The 19685-nt window shown below is 40.0% G+C and overlaps 1 protein-coding gene across 3 annotated transcripts; it reads right to left on the bottom strand.

Annotated features, from left to right (window-relative positions):
- Positions 1-108: 108 nt before the first annotated feature.
- Positions 109-5111, bottom strand: glrx2 (glutaredoxin 2). 3 transcript variants are annotated; one of them, XM_030083169.1, is made up of 4 exons: positions 5095-5111; positions 3657-3723; positions 1772-1948; positions 109-822 (listed from the first exon to the last, which is right to left on the bottom strand). In XM_030083169.1, the coding sequence occupies exons 2-4, from the start codon at positions 3720-3722 to the stop codon at positions 664-666; spliced, it is 402 nt and encodes a 133-aa protein (XP_029939029.1). In that variant the 5' UTR covers position 3723; positions 5095-5111; the 3' UTR covers positions 109-663. The 3 variants fall into 3 exon arrangements, with proteins under 3 accessions (XP_029939029.1, XP_029939028.1, XP_029939030.1); XM_030083168.1 differs by having other exon boundaries at positions 4906-5106; XM_030083170.1 differs by lacking the exon at positions 5095-5111 and adding an exon at positions 5054-5068.
- Between the last annotated feature and the right edge of the window lie 14574 nt (positions 5112-19685).

Here is a 19685-nt window from a genome sequence, read left to right as displayed (position 1 = left end):
TACGATTCTACCAAAACAGAACTAATACCCGCCTCTTCAGGAGGTGGGAGAATAAATAACAAACACTCAGGCACTGATGCAAACACACGCCAAGACGCGGGAAGCTGATAACGGTCTTTTATTTATATTTATTAAAAATACATATACATACTTGTAGCAGAAGACACAGATAAAATCCCTGTCAGTTCATAATCACAGCATCGAATCTCAATATCAAATCATTCATGAAATGCCCAGAAAAAAAGGCTTGTCTTGTATATATTGTGATTCAAGAACCCAAATTTCCTACATAAATGCATGCATTGCTTTGTGTTAAACACCCATTCATTTGTAAAAGTATCAGACATCTTGCTTATTGTAGAAAAGTATTTTCTGCCTTGATGTGACGTGCACAGTTCAGGAATGAATGCTTTCTTTTTTTCCAGACCTCGTCATTCCACTGTGCAGTTTTGCTCAACAATGGCAGCTTTAATGACAATAATAACAGTGATACTAATGTACATTCCTGGGAGGTGGAAGACAAAAAAAAAGTATCCATCAAGTACCTACTACACTTTGATAAATAAATAACATAGTTACATTCAAGCAGTGCACTCCTTGTAGCACAAGCTCGAGCAAACATTTAATAAATATGGGATTGAGAACAAAAACAAGAACGGTTAGTCATTTAGCGAACTGTCCACTGCCGGAGCCTTCAGAGCCACTGCCGGCACAGCAAGGGGCACACTGCTCGATCAGGGGCAGCAGCTTCCCCTGCTGATGGAGCTGTTTGGTGTCAGAGCCGCCTCCGATGCAGTTCCCGTTGATAAAGACTCTCGGCACCTGGACACACATGGAGTCATGAGCGAAGGCTCAAAACGATTGAAGTTCGTTTGTATATCAGATTCTCAACATCAACAAAAAAAGTCCGAAAAAGCTGAAAAATAGACAATCAAGCTGAAGTGGTTCTTAAAACAGAGCTAAATATCGAATGCAATACAAGATCAGACCCTGTTTACACAGCAACATTTCAAGATAAATTGCATCATTGTTGCATTTTCATTTCAGAAAAGTTTGGGTTTTACACACCAGCTATTAAAAATAATGTCTTATTTTTACATGGAAACAGCAGAAATGTTGAAAACTACGTCGTGAGCATGCCAGGCAGAGTTGGCGCTGTTGTCTTTTTGTAATAAAACCAGAGATGTGTGCGCAGAGAACAATACACTGGAAACATCAATGATGGAGAGAACACAGACATCCATATGGAAAGACCACAAAGTTGGATTGTTATTCCCAGTGACTGTCGACTATAAATCTACCAAGTCCCAGGAAGATATGGGCGTATGTATGATACAATATGGTGCGCAATAGCAGTATTTCAGAAAAGATAAGATTTACCCTATTTCCACCGAGACAGAGTCAGACCATCTCCCAGCACCATCGCTTCCCTTTTTATGACTAGTGTTGCACTTTATATTCCAGTTACATACAGCACTACTGCATGGAGCAATTAAAAAACCCTCTAAACCGAGTGCTTACTAAACAGCATATTCATAAGTGCTCTTTAGAGTTGCTGATATTTGAATTTCTGAATGTATATGTCTTCAGTTTTGGTTGCGGTTTTTGGCATTTCTTCATCATTTTTGCTGATAAGCGAGATCGCCAGACGAGCTACCTCAATGGCCTTGATTTTTAATTTGTCTCAAACTAGCGATTACTTCCTCGGGTCGGTCACGGCAAGATAAACAAGGTTCTAAAAAACAGAAGAAGAAGACAGGGAGTCTCTTACCGTTCTGGCTCCTGTTATCTGAGCTAAGGCCTCCTGCAGTCTCCTCCCGTCATTGTGCTCATCCAGCTCAACTACCTTGTAAGTTGCTCCAATCTCGTTGAACACATTTTTGGCCATCCTACAATAAGGACACGTGGTCTTGGAAAAGATCACTACGCAGTTCTGTGACACCATCTCCTAAAAGATCAAACCGAAGAAGAAAAAAAAGATGTCTTTAAACACAGAAAGCAAACAGAAATTGCTTCAATATAACAGATGAGAAGGAAAGAGCAAAGCAGAGTGTAAACCCACCCAAAGTCAGCTATTAATGAACCAGAAAATATGGGCCATGTTAGAATAAAAAAACATGTTTATTATGTATAAAAGCCCTTTGTAAATAGATATTTGAGGGTTTTCTTTGTCAGTTCTTGTGGACATTTTTGACTGCTAATGCATAAAACCACAGAAGTTTTTCAAAAAGTTGCATTTTCACTTGCTCCAAGCACCATTTTCATGTAAATGGACAGCCAAAACACAACACACGTTTTCTGTTGAAAATACAGTTGCATAGAGAAATGGGACGTCAATGTGCTCTAGACAAGCTCCAAGCAATTCCTCTATTAATGTCTGTGAAGTGAGTAAAACAATTTCTGAACTTTTCAGGTGATACATTTTGTCCCACTTTTGTTTTATTCATGACTTTATCTGCTCAACGATGTTTGGCATAATTTGCCAGAGAATTCCTTTAATTCGACTCTAAAAGTTTTCCCTTAGTGAAAGCAGTAGACTTGCAGATGGGCCAATAACAGGGGCCTCATGAAAGAGAAGCTATCCGAGTTGGTGAATGAATTGCTTGAAAATGGAATACTGTTATAAATCCAAACATACAATCATTTCAAGAAAAAAGCTTGTTAGTGCAATTCAGCCAGAGAGTCCCGCTCCTGTTCAGCCTCCAGGAACAGGATGTTCAGACTTAAATAATCGGACAAAAAGAACAGTCTTCCATTTTACTGCAATTTTTCAATAAGCTCAGGTAAAAGGAAGACATTCGAATTTTAGGAACGTCTATTTCTCTGTATCTTACCTTTTCAACCTGCCTTTGCGAAGTGTGCAGCAATCTCTTTTACAAACTATGATTTATGGAACAGTTCCTGTCTGTCCAGCTGTTTCCTGTATAGAGCCACAGCTGTTCTCAATGATGTGTGTGAAGAAGAAAGGTAGCATCAATATTTTGATGTCAACATCTGAACGGTTGTCAAGTTCTATCGAGCATAACTTGCAACACACTGGAATCTGCCTTTATCTTATTTGTTTTTATGTTTGATGCATCTTCCCAATCTTACTGAAATCAGTTTTGCAATAAAATTATTCTTTAATCTTGACAAGTTTCGACGTCCATATAGTAATCATGATCATTTCAACAGGGTTAACAAAATTCATCTAGCAGGCCGGACTGGACCCTGCTGGGCCAGTTCTGGTCCACGGTCCACAGGTTTGACACAGTATGACTCCAATATGACGATCTAACTGAAACAACACTCATATCCTGTGAGTCTGTCAATACTCACGATAAAATTTCAACACAATACAAAGTAAAAGGGTTCAAACAAGTGACGTTCATACTGTGAAGTGACCAAGCCATCCTCTGAGCCAACCTGCCCATTTTCAGTCTTTTCCAAACAAAACCTCACCCTAATGTTCTAGTGGCCCTCCTATTTTTCCATTTTATCTGAATGAATCTTTACTTAATAACACCTGATGAGCATACTTAATCTAAAAAGCTTAGCTGCTCTACAGAGTCAGAAAAATGCATGTAGTTTTGTATCCTGGCTGGCCTGAGGATTCAAACCCATGAAAAATAAGTCATTAGGCGATTCACAACTCTACGGCACACAGTGGTATTCACCTGAACATACTGCATACAGGCGGTGCTGGATAGAGCCCCGGTGGTGGACGATGTCAGATTCCCCATTCTGTAAAGAAAAAAAAAACAACAACAACAAATTACAAACTGAAGGCAGCACGACGTTAAAGCTGCTGATCAAGTGTAGCACTAAGAGTCTAATGAGATCTGTCACACACAAAGAAGATGCAACTTTCAACCTCAGAAAGGAGAAGACATCAAGGCAGGAGGCGAGCTGGATACAAATCATCAGCATCAGAAGAACATCTACCCCAAGTAAAGCCACCGTTCTGTGTGCACACATGTCCATGGCTGTAGCTCTTTCACTACCTTTGACTCGTTTTCTACAACTGCACTGAGGCTCGTGTTCTGGGTAATCCAGGATTAAAGGGAGGGCTAGACATGCTCTTCACTGCACGAGTAATTAGACCAGATTTGAGACATCCACCCTCCACTGGGATCTGGAGACACCAGGCTGACAGCACTTTATTTTTTTTTTTTAAATCAAAGTACAGGTTTCTTATGTCTAACTGTTGTCTCCTACCATGGGGTTTACATAAGACATATAAATTCTATCTTTTCTGACAGAGACACCATGGAAGCAGAATTATTCTGGAAGACTCTCAACTATAAACCCACCAAGTCCCGGAACAAAATGGACTGACAGAGCCAGTGTTAATATTGTCCCTCTAACCACGAATGTGCAAAAGAACTATTTCCTGCAGTCACGGTGCATGCAGTGGCAGCATTTCAGAAAAGATTTGTTTGCTGCTATTTACATGAAGTTGGAGTGTTTTCAAAAAGTTGCAGTGAAAAGTTGTCCAGTGTTTATGTGCGCCACCGTCATGTAAACACACGTGACAAAATGCAATAGCAGTTTCATGGCATAACAGAGCATGGCAGTATTTAATATTAGTGTGGTCTACTTCTAAAATACTTTTTTTTTTTTAAAGTAAAAAAAAAAAAAAAAAAAGAATGGCTTCTTTGATATTTTTGATGGACCGGGTTGGAGCCTCTTGAGGGTCTGGTTTTGGTCCACGGGCCTTATGTTGGGACACCCTTGCCACAGACAATCTTTACAACCTTCAGCCGTCAAGTTAACCTCGAATCGACATTGAGCTATTTTGGGGTTACTTTGTCCCGTTTGCGTTACGGCGACTTGACACGTGACGAAGCCGTGTTTTAATTCTTTCACAACACATTAAGAGTACGAGGTTGCTGCACAGTGTCAGCAGTAGTTAGCACGAGAGACCTTCGGCAGCCGGTCCATGCCAGCCTCGGAAGACATCCTGCTCGGGAAAGCATGGCGAAAAAGGAACACACGGCCAAAAAAGACTCGAGCTGTGATCCGAGGTGAAGCATGCGGTTAGTGTGCGGGCGGCTCTCACGCGACACGACACCTTGCCTGTCCGTATACTCGCTCTCTGTTGTTGATGCCTACCTTACGTGACCGGCGGAAGCAGATCCCGACGCACAGCACGTTTGTGGACGTGACGAGACGTGGCTCGTGACGTCATCCGGTTCTCAATCGCAAGAGCGCGTCCCTGAATCCGGTCCTGCTTTAACCCTTTAATAGGAGCAAGGACTATATTTAATCTTTCTTAGTTTTTTTTTTACCTTCTAAAACAACGATGAGTTCATGAGAACTTCAGAACACATTTTTTAAGCTGTTACAATAGAACTAATTAAAAAAAATCTATTTTATTTCTATAGTACCAAATACCAGGCTTCATTTAAAAATAAACTCCAATCTAAATCTAAAATAAAAGTGTCATTCAAGACACTTTTAACTATTCCACATGAGCAAGTATTAGACCACGGTGAAAAGCTAAAACACCCTGTTAACAAAAAGAAACCTGCAGAACCAGACTCAGAGGAGAACTTCTGCTGTTGGGATAAGAGGATAGAAAGAGAGAAAAGGAGAGGACACAGACAGAGACAGAGAGCAATGATTAATTAAATAGACTTGAATATCTGTTGTTTCGATACCTTGAATGGAATAACTAACCTTCACCATGTTTGCTGTTGTGTCTCTTTCATGTGTGTATTACGTAACAGATATGCAAAAGCTCTGTCTTCCTCCTGACATAGCACCACTGCTGAGAGCTAAAACTGAACAGATTCTTATGTTTAAACATTTCTGGATCGTCTCAGCCCTTCACAGGGAAATATTATTTAAATACTTGAAAAACTTTAATCACCGGGTATCATTTGGGATATTGCAAGATGCTCACCGATTTTACAGTGTTGATGAATTTGTGAACACTAACAAAACAATTTTCAAAAAAATTCAGACTGAGATTAATGAAGTATTTCTATTCAATTCTCATTTAAAAGCAAGCATGTCAAATTCTTGAACTCTCACATACATTCTTAAATCCTCACATGCGATTTAACTGATGCACATTCTACAACTCTAGAAAATGCTAGAATTCCAGAAGAGCTCATTTCAGTTCTTTACCCTCCTTTTTCTTTTTTTGTGTCACTGTCATCTCATTAGCTTGAGTACAGAAGCCACAGAATGAAGTGTTGCCACTACCACATAACGTAACATGCCTTAAACAAGGCAAACAAGAGTTTAACCCAGCTTCTTTTGGAAGGTGGCCTTTGCTTTGTCCTTAATGAGAGCGTTTAAAATGTTTTAGCATCTGTTTGTAATTTTGATTCCCATTTCTCCACAAGTGTATGCATGCTTTCGTACTGATGATACATGTAAAATACTGTATGTTTAAGATCAAGTATGTTTTTGCTAAAAATAAATCAATAAAAAAGGAGTGTGGGTGTACCAAAACAGACAGACTTCTATGGGGTCACAGATGATGTAAGTGAAGAGCATGTAATGCCAGTATAACCAGCTTTTTCCTCTCAACCCACCAAAGGTGGTGGGAGAAAGAAGAATGATGGTTGGGCTATCATCCGTGATGGAAGACGCCCCATGCAGGACAGCCTGACAGCACCGGACAGCCCTCTCAGTGACAGGCTGCTTCAGCCGTGGTGTGTGGGGAGAGATACTGCTGGTACTTCCTTCCTGCAGCTGTCAGACTTTACAACAAACCTTGCTCCCTGTCAACCAAACAAACCACAACTGACAAAATCAGTCCAGTGCACTCATGAAATCTGCTTAGTTTTTTCATTCGGTCTTGTTTTTCTTTCGTCAGCCAATGGTCCTGTTACCTCCACAGTGGAAGCAATGAAGGATTAAAAAAAAAAATCTTATCTCTTCACTAATAATACCATTGGTTGGTTCAGTTCCAACCTTGAGACTACCTGAAATGCACAACCACCCCTTTGCTTCCCCGACTCATCACACAACCTAGAAGCAGACAGCTGCCCTCCTCAAGTCTAGATATGCTGTCTAAAGTTGAGTTTATCCACACTGTTGCTAAGCACTCGGTCTTTGGAGAGTTGTTCAGTTTCTCTCTATAATACGTTGAGGTCCTGACCTCCCTGTGTGAAGTGTCTTGAGATGACGTATCCTATCATTTAGTTCAATATAAATGAAACCGAACTGAACTGAATAAGAAATGAAACCTGTGCAGAGGTCAAAGGAACAAACAAAAAGATAGAATAAAATGCCTCTCTTATCTCTCTCTGTATGGCAAAGATATCAAACCTGGTTCAAATGCTGATTATTTCGCTTTTTTATCCTCAAAGGTATTCATTTTCATTACTTCTTCAGTAACAGGAGGGAATGTGTTAGTTCAGGCTTGACTGTTTCCCATTTACCACGTTAAACAAGATTCTTTCTAAAATCTAAAGATATCTGATGATGCAGCAGAAGAATTCCTTCATTTTAATTTGTTCAAAGATCACAGATAAATTAATCATTCTGGATCACACTGGAACCATGGAAGAAATGAGCAGTTTCACCTTGGTAAAATCTGGGTAATATTCAAACACAAACCCCGAAATATTATGAAAGAGGGTGGATGAAAGCAATAGGACTCAAACATCTGCTCACAGCAGCACTGTAACACATATAATGACAGGCATGGAGGACTGGAACGGAGCTGCCCCCCTCTCTCTCCCTCTTCTCACTTCATGTTGTTCTCCTTCAGTTTAGGGAAAATATAATTTTGGCCTAAAGTTTTATTAGCAAGATTAAAATGAATGACAGAATTACAGGAACCTTTAATCCACATTACATATGCAGTTATTTGTGGTCAATTGGTGGACCACAATTGGTGGTGGTAGATAGATAGATAGATAGATAGATAGATAGATAGATAGATAGATAGATAGATAGTTACTGTGTGAAACAATGGTGCATTTAATCCAACACAGAAAGCAACAACTTCTTTACATTTATATACTTGGATCTCATTTGTGTGTGTTTTTTTGGCGGGGAACTCGCTTTAATTATGTCAGATTTTTAACAGTATGCACTCTGGAAGAGCTTCTGCCAGTGAACCATTGATTATGTTGGGTTGACCCAACTGTGGTCTGAGTTTGCTGACGGTGATGGAGCGGCCCCTGGAACATTTGCCCCTTTGACACTTTGATGCCCAAAGTACCTTTTTAGTCTTTTTTTTTTTTTTTTTTTTCAATTTTAATTTTTAATTTTATCAAGTGTGTTTGTGTGTGTGTGTGTCTGTGTGCAAAAAATATATATAATTCAGTTGGTCAATCACATGATGTTGTAGCGTCCCTCACTCACTGCTCTGAGGTGTTCAGACATCACTGTTAGTGCTGCTAGTCTACAAACTGAGAGGAAGGACTGACTTTAACTCCCGATGGTCTGGTGAGGAGGTTTAGCAGCGGTGTTCGTTTGTGCACGGTGTATTCTTTCAAGAAGACTGACAAAGTGAAGTGAGCATGTCTGATTCACACACGTCTCATACTGTTGTAGAAGCTAGTGACCCAGACAACATACTGAGGGGAGAAAGTTTGTCAGGCTTCTTTTTGTTTCTAAATGTTCTGTCATGGTGAGCTCAAAGCTTTAGAGAAATGGATCATGATCTGTCAAGTGAGTTGCAGTTTTTTCCCTGTTTCTAGAGGCACATGCACTACACTTATGTGGCACTTCTACACTGCTTGAGCAGAGCCCCAAGCGCTCTGCACTGCATATCCCATTCAACCATTCACACACGTCTACCATGGAAGGCGCTCAGTCCATCCACTGGGAGCAGTTAGAGGTTCAGTGTCTTGCGCAAGGACACTTTGAAATATGGACAGGGCGAGATGGGGAATCGAACTAGAGACAGTCGCTCTATCTACTGAGCTGCAATGGTTATCTTATTTCTCTAAAATAATGCAATGCATTTATTCCCATCATTTTGTACTGTTACAGACACAACAACAACATTTAAAAGTTAGAAGTATTTGAATTGTGATTTTCTCAACTCCCATTCAAACATAGGACAATTTATTTTTTAAGTTTACTCTTAGCACTACAAATGCTAAAGAGCAGACAATGAATCACCGCCGTGGGCAAAGTCATGGCTATAAACTCACACACACCCTTCCTCTATTATCTTTCTCCTGTTATTAATGCTGCCTCTTTCAGTTTGTTTTGTATGTGATAAACAGCACATGTCTGCTAATAAAAACAGGATGAAACCTTTCATGTTGAAGTCATGTTTGTGTTTTACTGAGGACATAAAGCAAAAATACTACTGTGAAACTGAGATTAAGAGGTGTTGTGTCCTCCAATTTTAGTCAAACTTAAAAGCAGAGACTCCTGGAAGACTGGCTGCAGTGAAACAGTCTAATGGTGATCTAAATTCAACTCAATACATCATCTTCCGAAATCCTCTACAACAACTCTCTACAGCTATATCTGAAATCCTAAATGAACAGCTTGTTTTTATGGATAAAACAGTCTTTATGGATAGCAGCTGTATTTCCACCTCTCCTTTATTCTTGCCCTCCATTAATGTTCAGTTTACCAATGAGCGACTTGTTCTGTTCAGTTCAAACGGCCTCGGCCGCAGACTCTCTCAGCATCCAGTCTCCTCCAAACAATCAGCAGCCTGGAAGCTCACAGTCAGGCATCTTCAATGCTAGTTATTTTTTAATCTTGTCATGATCACATAACACTTGTTTAATCAGCTACTATCTCTCCCATTAACTTTTTAGTGTCTCCACTCTCTGATCAGTAGAGTCCAATTCCTCACCAGCTCCCCCCACAGAAGCTGACATAGACCCCTCACCAACAAGAGAGGTGTGGAGAACAATATGGCACGTTGTGATTCCATGTTATGTTCTTAACAGATATGGATTACTATACTATAATTCAAACAGATACGTAAGGTGTGATTCCCCACTACACTCACACACTCTGGTGTCTAAACAGAGGCGCTCCCACAGCCTCAGCCCTGTGGGGGCACTGGGCAAGAAAATACCACCTGGCCAGTCACATTATGCTTTCTGACTAATTATGTGTATTTTCTGTTAATTAATTGTTTAATATGAACTATGGGATGTCCTGAGTTCATGGAAGGTTTATTATTTTTGGATCAGACTTGTTTGATATGACTTTCTTTTTGTCCAATGGCCACAAATATATATTCTTTAGTAAATGTTGCGGGCGAGTGAGAGACACTGCCATATACACATAAAGTATAAAGCAGCCATGTTGGCTTGTGAAAGGCAGAGTTGGTGAGAGAGAGTGTCAGAGCCAGAGACACAGAGTTTGAAGTACAGCTGCAGGTACTCAGTGTTTTTCTGACTGCAAACATATTGCTGTTATTTTGTTGTCTGGTAAGGTACTACAGAAGAGCTCAACCCAGACCAAAGCCTTCTATAAATTTGTAAATACTTTTGTTTTGTTTTTTAACCTTGCACGCGTTTTCTGTAACTGGTATTTTAGGAGCGGTGAAATAAACACCTTTCAACAGTCAAATTCGACTACACCATAATGTTTGAGATGTTTTGCAGAAGGAATCTCATCACACTGACCTCTTCTATGGATGGATGGATGGACAAAGTCAAAAAGTCATCTTAAAAGAAATACTAAAATCAAGTGCAGATACATACAGCATTAATTCATGTACCAGTAAATTTATGCAAATCTATGCCTCACCCTGGGTCTCAGTGTTGTATTTAAAAAAATCTGTTTTATTTGAAATTTTTAAAATTTGCTTGGCTTGGACTGGAACTTCTTGGTATTGTGTTTTGGCCCATGGACCTTATGTTTGACATCCCTGGTTCACAGCATTCCTTGATTCTTGATGCATTCATGTTTCATGCAGAAACGCGTTAGCCCCTACATGAAAGTGATCTCAGTTGCACAGTGGTTTGCACGCTTATCCCTGTATCATAGGTTCAAATCCAGATAAAGCCGTTCCATGTGACTTTTGCTAGTTCTCCCTGTGCATGCATGGGATTCTGCAGGATGCACCCTGTCTTCACTCACCATCAGCTGGTACTGGCTCCAGCATCCTACGGGATAAAGCTGTAGAGAAGGTGGATGAATAAACAACACAATCTTAGCAGAATATCTCTTTACAGCACATCAGGTCAACATTACCTGCATTGGGGTCATCTTGTCAAAGGTCAAGTCATGTCGTGGGAGAAAAATTGATTTCCATGAACTGACCAAACGACCAAACAGCCACTAAAAGGCATTAAACCTCTTAATGCACTGAAGTCATGAAATTTAAAGTAGCTATTATAGATAAAAAGAAGTGCTACATAATCTCCCACTAAGCCAATTAAGCAACAAAGAGGCTGGTGAGCTCACGTTGGTATCATAGAAACAGCCCTGCGACACTTCCTTTTTTACACACAGCCATAGAAATACAAACATGACAGCAAAGAACAATATTAAAAAAAAAAAAAAATCTTGGTTTCTAGAGATATGACAATCAGCTTTAGCACTTTAAAGTGATGTAAATTAAAAGGGAAAAATAAATAAATCAATGTCCCATTCAGGCACAGCCTGAAACTGCGTTCATCCCTGAGCTCATGTAAAACACACTGGTAATTGAAGCATGCAAAAACATTTCAAGCTTCTGAGAAATGCTGATATGTGGAGCTGACATTTGTTGATAAACTGTTGGTGGACATATTTGCACCATTGAACCCTGAAGAACAATCCAATTTGTGGCACACATGATGGGAAAGCCAACAATAGATTTATACAGTAGGCCAGGCACAGATTGTGAATATGCAAATGAATATTTAGTCATGAATTATCTGCTGTTACAAATGTGAAAAGGATTTGACAAAATATAATGCAAAAAAAAAAAAAAAGACCCAGACTCTTAACTCAATTGCAATTTAAAATCTATCAGATGTTGAATGTCAGAATGTAAACAATTTTATAGCGTATGAGCTCGTTTTGAATTTAATAGCATCTACTCATCTCGAAGCATCAGAGCATTTTTTATCCAGTCTGTTTTTCTGGTAAAAATGTAATTGACATGACAGACCATAAAAAGAGTAAACTTGAGAAGCAGAGTCTAGATAGAGGACAAAATCTCGGATCTCAGGACATTTTTGAAGTTGTGACAGCTTCTCCCCAAATATCTGAACAAATTATGCAATTCAAAATAAATCATAATTTATGGATAAGGCTTGAGGCCAAAGGTTTGATTAAGTAAGGTACAAATAAACAGTTATATTTCATTTCAAATTAATTTGTACCACACTCTTTTTCACCACTCTCTTGGCTAAAAGAGGTGAAAAACAACAGAAAAAATTAAATACAATAAAACTAAAACTTCAACAAATTTCCTGACTGACTGCCACTGTAAGAGGTAAAAAGAAAAAGAGAAAGTTGAAATGGCTAAAATTGCTTCAAAATAGCCAAAATTAAGAGTCGTAATAAGAAAAAATAGCTAGAATGACTTCAATAGATTAAATTTAGAGAAAAGGCAAAAAAGTTAAAATGGATTAAGAAAGAAATAGCTGAAAAATGTAAAGAAAAGAAAAAAATTCATAAAGACATGAAATGGAAATAAATTACCCCCCAAACTCACAAAAACTGCTTAAACCACTACCATAAAGTTGAGTACAAAAAAAAAGGAAAGAAGAAAATATCTAAATACCTCTGAATGGCAAAAATTGATAAAATTGTTGACTAGAATTAAAAAAAAAAAAAATTAAAAAAGGTTTGAATCAATGAAGTAATAAAGTATAAAGGATTACTTCAATTACCAGAGAAATGTGAAAAGGAATAAAAATCAATAAAGATGTTAAAAGCAGTCAATAGCTAACATACCTTAACAAGGTGAAAAAAAAATGACTGAAAAAAGTTAACAGTTAAACTAGCTAAAATACTGAATGATTGAATAAATATATGCCTGGAATAACAGCCAAACTACAACAACAACAAAAAAAACATTGTATTATTCTTTGTTTTATTTACGAAACATAAAAAATATGAACAACTGTACTTCGAACGAAGCAGCGGTATTTTCAAAAATTTGCATTTCCCACCATTTACACAGCATTCATTCCACTTCAGGTGTCGTTTTTGAAAAGCTTCATTTTCAGTGACTCCGAGCACTGCTGTCATGCAACTGGGCACCAAAAACACAACAAAAAGTTTTTTTTATTTTCACTCACAAACATGTAAACAGAGCCTCACAATCACTCTGTTAAAGTCAACAATTGACCTTGAGCCCATGTTTACAAGATAAGACGATTCCCACTTTGTTTTGGGGAAGTGTCTTTCCTGAACTGACCCATCAGTGGTGCTGGTGGGGGTCAAGAGCCATGAAGAAGTAACACACAGACATTCTGGTGATGCAGACTCCACATGTAAAGGAGTTTTGCCAGGATTTTTCTCGCTGTGAGGTGAGGGTGCTAAAAATTGAACCAGTATGCTCGTGTCAGATAAATTAAGGGTTTCAAACTATTTTTGGAAAGAACTGACACCATGTTCCGGTGGTCTGATGAGGATTAAGAACTGTCCAGTTTGCAGTTTAAAAAGCCAGGCTCTTTGATGAGGCATGCATTATTTAACTCATTTTCATCATGTAACGGCTGGTAGGTGTGATTAAACCAGCCAGACATTTTCTGCTTCGATAGGAATTCGAAAGGAGGATATGATGATTGCAGTGATAAGCAAGTCTTTTGCAGGTTTCTGCATTCTCTCATGACATTTCATGGTCATTTCTGACTCAGCCCGATGGATATATCACATAGTCTTTCTTTAAAGGGAAGCTTGAAGAGGTCTGACATCAGACAGAAAATGGACTTTGTTTGCTGTGTATAATTTGTCTTTGGAAAAGATTGAGCCACCATTAGTGTGATCTATATTGCGCGTCTCATAGTCATTAGTCCTCTGATCCGCTGCTTTGACAAATTAGAGTCAACACGGGCTCAGTTGTTGACATTGCATGGTCTGGTTTAACATTGCGATACAAATCTGTGGAGGACGGTCACAATGTTTCCGCTGGCTTCATTAATCCATGTCATTTATTCCGCGTCCGGATCGTGTGTGGTTTGAATCTACTCCGCAACACAAAACCAGACTGTCATATTCATGCACAGCAGCATTCCAGCGTCTTGGTATCACCCAGTGTTGTTTGTTTCTGCACAAACACAAGCTGAATATTCTCCACAGGGAGGCTACACGGACTGCAAGGGTTAAGGTCAGATTACACTCAATGACAACAAGTTTATACAACATTTTCTCCAGAAATCAGAGGGGTTTAGAGTTGTTCAAAACAGCCATGCTCAAGTGAAAATCCAGCCATCAGGCAGAGAGAGGAGACACATTATTATGTAAATTTGAAGATAACAATGTGCAATTTCACATAGATTCTCCTGCGAGGTGTTCAGCAGCTATTCAGTTATCCAACAAACACTTCTGAAGAAACACGCTGTGAGATTGATGAAACATACATTTCATGTTATATGTCAACAGTGAGTGAGTGAAATTATTAGCTGCAGACTGCCTCTTCTTTCCTGTTTTAGAAAAAAAAGAAAGCATGTTGAATTCAATCAAATTTATTGAAGAAATTCCAACGGCCTTTTATGGACTGTCACTGTGAACATGCATGCTGTATGTTAATTTAAAATTATATAAAAAAAAAAAACCACTTTTGTGTGTGTGTGTGTGTGTGTGTGTGTGTGTGTGTGTGTGTGTGTGTGTGTGTGTACTAGTTAGCCCTTTCTTCTCACAGCAGGATGCCCCCCTGTTTGATTTAAGCCAGGGGTCTTCTATGTTTTTCCTGTACATTTTTGGATTTTCCTCAGATACCAGTCTTCTGCTCCTGCAGTCCCAACACATATAACAGGACTCCAAACATGCTCACTGGATTTAGCCCCTTGCATGGCAGCCACAACCACTGGTGTGTGTGAATGAATGAATTTGACTAACAAGCGCTCTGAGATTGCTGAAGGTCTCCAAAAGTGGAAGCCATTCAAATGCATGCTGGGTTGTTTGTGATTCTCAATTGTCTGTTTCCAAGAGTGTTTCTCGGTGTTTGCTGTGTGATAAGACGAGCCATTGTTACCGTCCAGATTTCAACATCCGATGTACATCAGATTTCACTTCAGTCAGTCACAACAAAGGTGGTGGGGGTGGGGGCGATGTGTGTGTGTGTGTGTGTGTGTGTGTGTGTGGGGGGGGGGGGGGGGGGGGGGGGGGGGGCAGAAAGGTGAAAGAAAACAAGATAAACAGCAAAGTCATTCTCAGGGGCATGTTGCCCTCCTTGGTATATTGATTGTATAACATTAATGAGCAATGTAAGACACAATTGAAAATAGCAATAATGGATGGATGGATGGATGGATGGATGGATGGATGAAAACGATAGATGGATTTGCACATGAATAGATAGATGATTGAATGATAAGATGATGGAAAGGTCAACAGATGAACCAAAGGATGGATGGATGAACAGATAATTAAATGGATGGATGATGCTATTTCTTTGTGGCACACGGTAACCTGCGTCTTGTTTGCTACATGTCCCTCTTTATTCATTATCAGATTAATGGAAGCCAATTTCCAGAAATAGATTAAGTTTGCAGAGGTGATGAGAACAGTAATGTGAATTTAACTGCATTTAAACCAGATAGGACCAGTGGTTACTCTGCACTTACTGTGATACAAAATGGATTTTTCGCTCATAAATATCAAAGTTATGCATGTTGAGTCCATCAACTCAATTTAGAATTTAGAGAAGAATAGTTTCCACTGTACATTGTACTTTGCAATTAGTCCATGATGAAGGTGAAATCCTGCATGTTTAAACACTGCCGTTCGCAAATTACTCTTGATTTGTGTATTTTTACCTGCTTTGAAAGATTAAAAGACCAATAAATAGCCTTCAGTTGTTATATTTATACCGCATTATTTGCTTTCTGTCATCTCAATGTTTGAAGGGAGCGAGTTGTGAGCTTTCAGATGTTTGCTTTGTGAGTTTTTCTCTGCACATGATTTTATTTTTCGCTACAGTTAGCAGTTGCTTCAGGCCAAGTAGCCTGATACCGAAGGAAAAAAAAAAAAAAGCCTCAATCGTCGTCTCCATTGATCAAAGCGTAGCTCTTGGCTGTAGCTTGATTGAGTGCTGTGGAGTTTCTGCTTAACAAGCAATTGGTAAAGTGCATAATAACTCATTTTTAGTCAGTTCGTCGATGAGCTAACACTAAAATCAATAACACTTATCATGCAGGTACGTAAAGCGTGTGTCACTGTGATTTTTCTCTCCGTGTGAGTTTCAGGCCGGCTTTGCTGTGGTGAGAATCTCTATTTCTATATGTTGATAAAGCTGTCAGTTGGGACTGGATCCAATCAGCAGGGAGTGGGTGAAATCTAGCAAAAAGGTTAAAGCCTGCAGCCACAGAAAATCAGGACTAAAATAAACATCGATATAATAGACTGGGCTGTAAATTCAGAATCATGTGACCCTGTAGGCATTTTTGAGGAAAAGTGGGCAACCAGCATTTTTTGAAAGTTCAAGGTGTCCCAAACAAGAATCCACCGGTTGCTCTTCAAATAAGGCCCCTGATTTTCTATATTTCCTCCTCCAAGTTATCCCCCTTCCATGGTAATTTGGGTGTTAGACACTGTTGCCTATCCTGGCTTAGGCTCATAGTTAGGGCACTTCCCAATGTTCAATAATGTTGTGTTTGGTGTTATTTTAAAGAGGACATTTTTAGCTTTCATTTAAATCCAATTATCAACCTTCCTGGCACACATGCTGGTCACTCAAGCTCCTCAAACCACAAAGAACATATTTGTTTTCACAAATTCCGCCTAAATTATTTTCTTAGTTTTAGCCCTGTGGTACCGAGGAATACCAGAGACACAAAACAGATACTGAAATACTGACTTGCCAATGGAGTTTCAGAAAATGTATAACATCACCATATTATTACAATCTGGGGGATTACTGTGAGCCTGGAACCCGACTAGGGAGTTACTGCAGACAAGAGGCCAACATGCATGCTGACAGCTTTCATTACTTTGTTGGTATCCATCGTAGGTAACTAACACTTGTTTTTTATTTGATGAATGTGTTTATGTAAATCAATGAAGTTACTTGAAATCAGTGAATTCCATTGATTAAAGATAGCTAGCGAGGTGAATTCACCTCCCATGCAAATTGGGAGCAACATTGTAGAGCCTGTCAAGAACTTTGTGTACCTGGGGTCCATGGTGACCGACAGCGGGGATCTAAAACCAGAGACTGACCGCAGACGAGCCCTGGCAGCACCTGCTCTGCAGTCCCTCTGGAAACCACTCTGGCGGCACCAGACCATCTCACGCACAACGAAGCTCCGGATTTACAAATTAGCCGTCCTCTCCATCCTGCTGTATGGCTCAGAAACGTGGCCTCTGAACGACAGTCTGGCCTCAGAATCGATGGCTTTGATAGCAGGGCTCTGAGAACCATGGAGAACATCAGGAGGCCCCAGCGAGTTTCTGCTTAGAGCCCGCACAGGCCAGCCCCGAGCATCTTCCTTGGTCGCACAATGCCGCGCCCGCTGGCTGGGCCGTGGGCCTTCGTCTACTCCCAGAACATCCGACACGAGCCTTTCTCCAGTTTGACCCAGAGGCCTCAGGCTGGAGACGACCACAAGGGAAACCTCGCACCCGATGGCTCGACGTCGTTGCGGGCGACCTCCAACAACACGGAGCTGCTGTGGAGGATGCAGAGCAGCTGGAACAAGACCGCCAGCACTGGAAAAATCTGGTTCATCTGGTCGACTCAACGCACCGGGACGGGATACCCTGACCCTCCTGGAGCACTAAGAAGAAGAAGACATTAACAAGCTGGCTAAATAAGCAGTATAGTTTCTGTTTCAGCGTGATCATGGAGCTGCTGGCACTCTGAAGGACACTGGCCACTCTCTAGCTCTAGAAGAATGTCTCATCTGTAAGGAGACAAAAAATGAAAAGTTATCAAAAGGAGGACAGCAGAGGTTTGACACAATACAAGGTGCTGCACAGGCACGAGACTAACTTTGTGATAGAGACAACCCTCCAGCAACTGATCGTATAAAGGAACTGTCTATAACAGATGTGGAAAAACTCCAACCCCAATGCTGAGAAGTTCAACTCCAATTGTGAGAGAGACTCCAATGTCTTGATTCTGCTGATCGCCTACTTCCACAGAATGCCATGCCAAAAATCTGGATGAAAGCAGGGACAGAAAGTACATCCCATCCGTGCAGTTGTAGAAAAGCTGCAGATGGATGAAGAGGTTCTTGAGCCACTTCCAGGTTTCCATGGACTCAGTGGGAGTGACTCAACATCATACATTTCAGGACACATGAAGAAGACCTGCTGGAATGTGTTTCGACAGCACAGCCATCTACTCAAGGGGCTTGGTGAAGGTCCTGAGCTTATTGACTCCACCGTCATGGATGCAGAAATGTTTTTCTGTAAATTATACGGTGTAAACAACACAAACAACATCAGTGAAGTCCGTTTGGGCCTGTTTGTTAAAGGCATGACCACAGAGAGACCCACCCACCAGAGACGCTCTGAAATTTCACATCCATCATGTTCACCTCCAGACTTTGGCTTGGCGGCAGGCCCACCTGCAGTACCCGGTGCTGCCACCCCCTGAAAATATGGGATGGAAGATGGAGAACAACGTGCTTGTTCCTGAACTCATGTCGTTGCCTGCAGTTCCAGATGCTGTGAGGAGCTAGTGACCTGTGGCTGCACAACTGGATGGAAGACGGCCCGGTGCGGCTGTAAGCCAAACCCATGCACTGCATCCTGTCAGTGCCGAAAGTCAAGTGACGCTTGCATGAATATGTAATGCACTGAAGGAAAAAAAATATGATCACAAAGAACCTGTAATGCCGTTTTGATTTAATCATTACTATTTATATTTGTAATTTGTTGCCATCTTCAGTGAATTTTACTGATTACAAGGATGGAAAATGTCTACTTGGCCTTTGATTGTCATTGCATTAATATTACTAATAGTATCATTACATCTAAACAATTGGTGTGGGTTTTTTTGTTTACATAATACTGGTGCAAAGAATGAATGGAGGTGAATGGGCCTGAACTGGTTACTGCTATTTTAAGGCTCACAATAGCCTCTCACAAAGAAATATACATTTCCTGTATTTAGTATTGAGATTGTTGGCTTCTGGGTCCGTGATATCTCTTGATCCCACAGGGATAAAATAAACTATATAGTTTATGCGAAAATTGTGGGAAAATGTGTGTAATTTATAGTTTAAAGAGCTCATGTGACCCCTGTGTTTGTCAAAAAAATGCAAATATGGGCTTAAATTAAAGGCTAGAAGGTCCCCTTTACAATGATACCAAGCAATCATATGTATAATATTAACAAATAGGAAATTAATAGCAATTTCTAACTTTGGGCGATTAATATATTAATTATACTAATTAATCAATAATTATGACTAAACAGTAACTTTTACAGCTGGGCAACCGGCAGAAATGGATTCAGCACTAAAAAATCATGTAAAAACGATGCTTAAAATGCTTTTCCTCAAAAATGCCTACCATGTTGTTTTCTAAGGGGCTTTTTCAATTTTCGGTCCTGACTATAAATGATATTTCTTTGGTTCTCCAAGTCTAAAAAAGACTTTGCAAGTACATTAATTAACACTGCTTGACTGTATGTGTCTGTTAAGCTT

The sequence above is a fragment of the Salarias fasciatus genome, chromosome 23 (assembly GCF_902148845.1).
Source record: "Salarias fasciatus chromosome 23, fSalaFa1.1, whole genome shotgun sequence".
NCBI classification, from domain to species: Eukaryota; Metazoa; Chordata; class Actinopteri; order Blenniiformes; family Blenniidae; genus Salarias; species Salarias fasciatus.
This window is presented reverse-complemented; position numbering and strand designations above follow the sequence as displayed.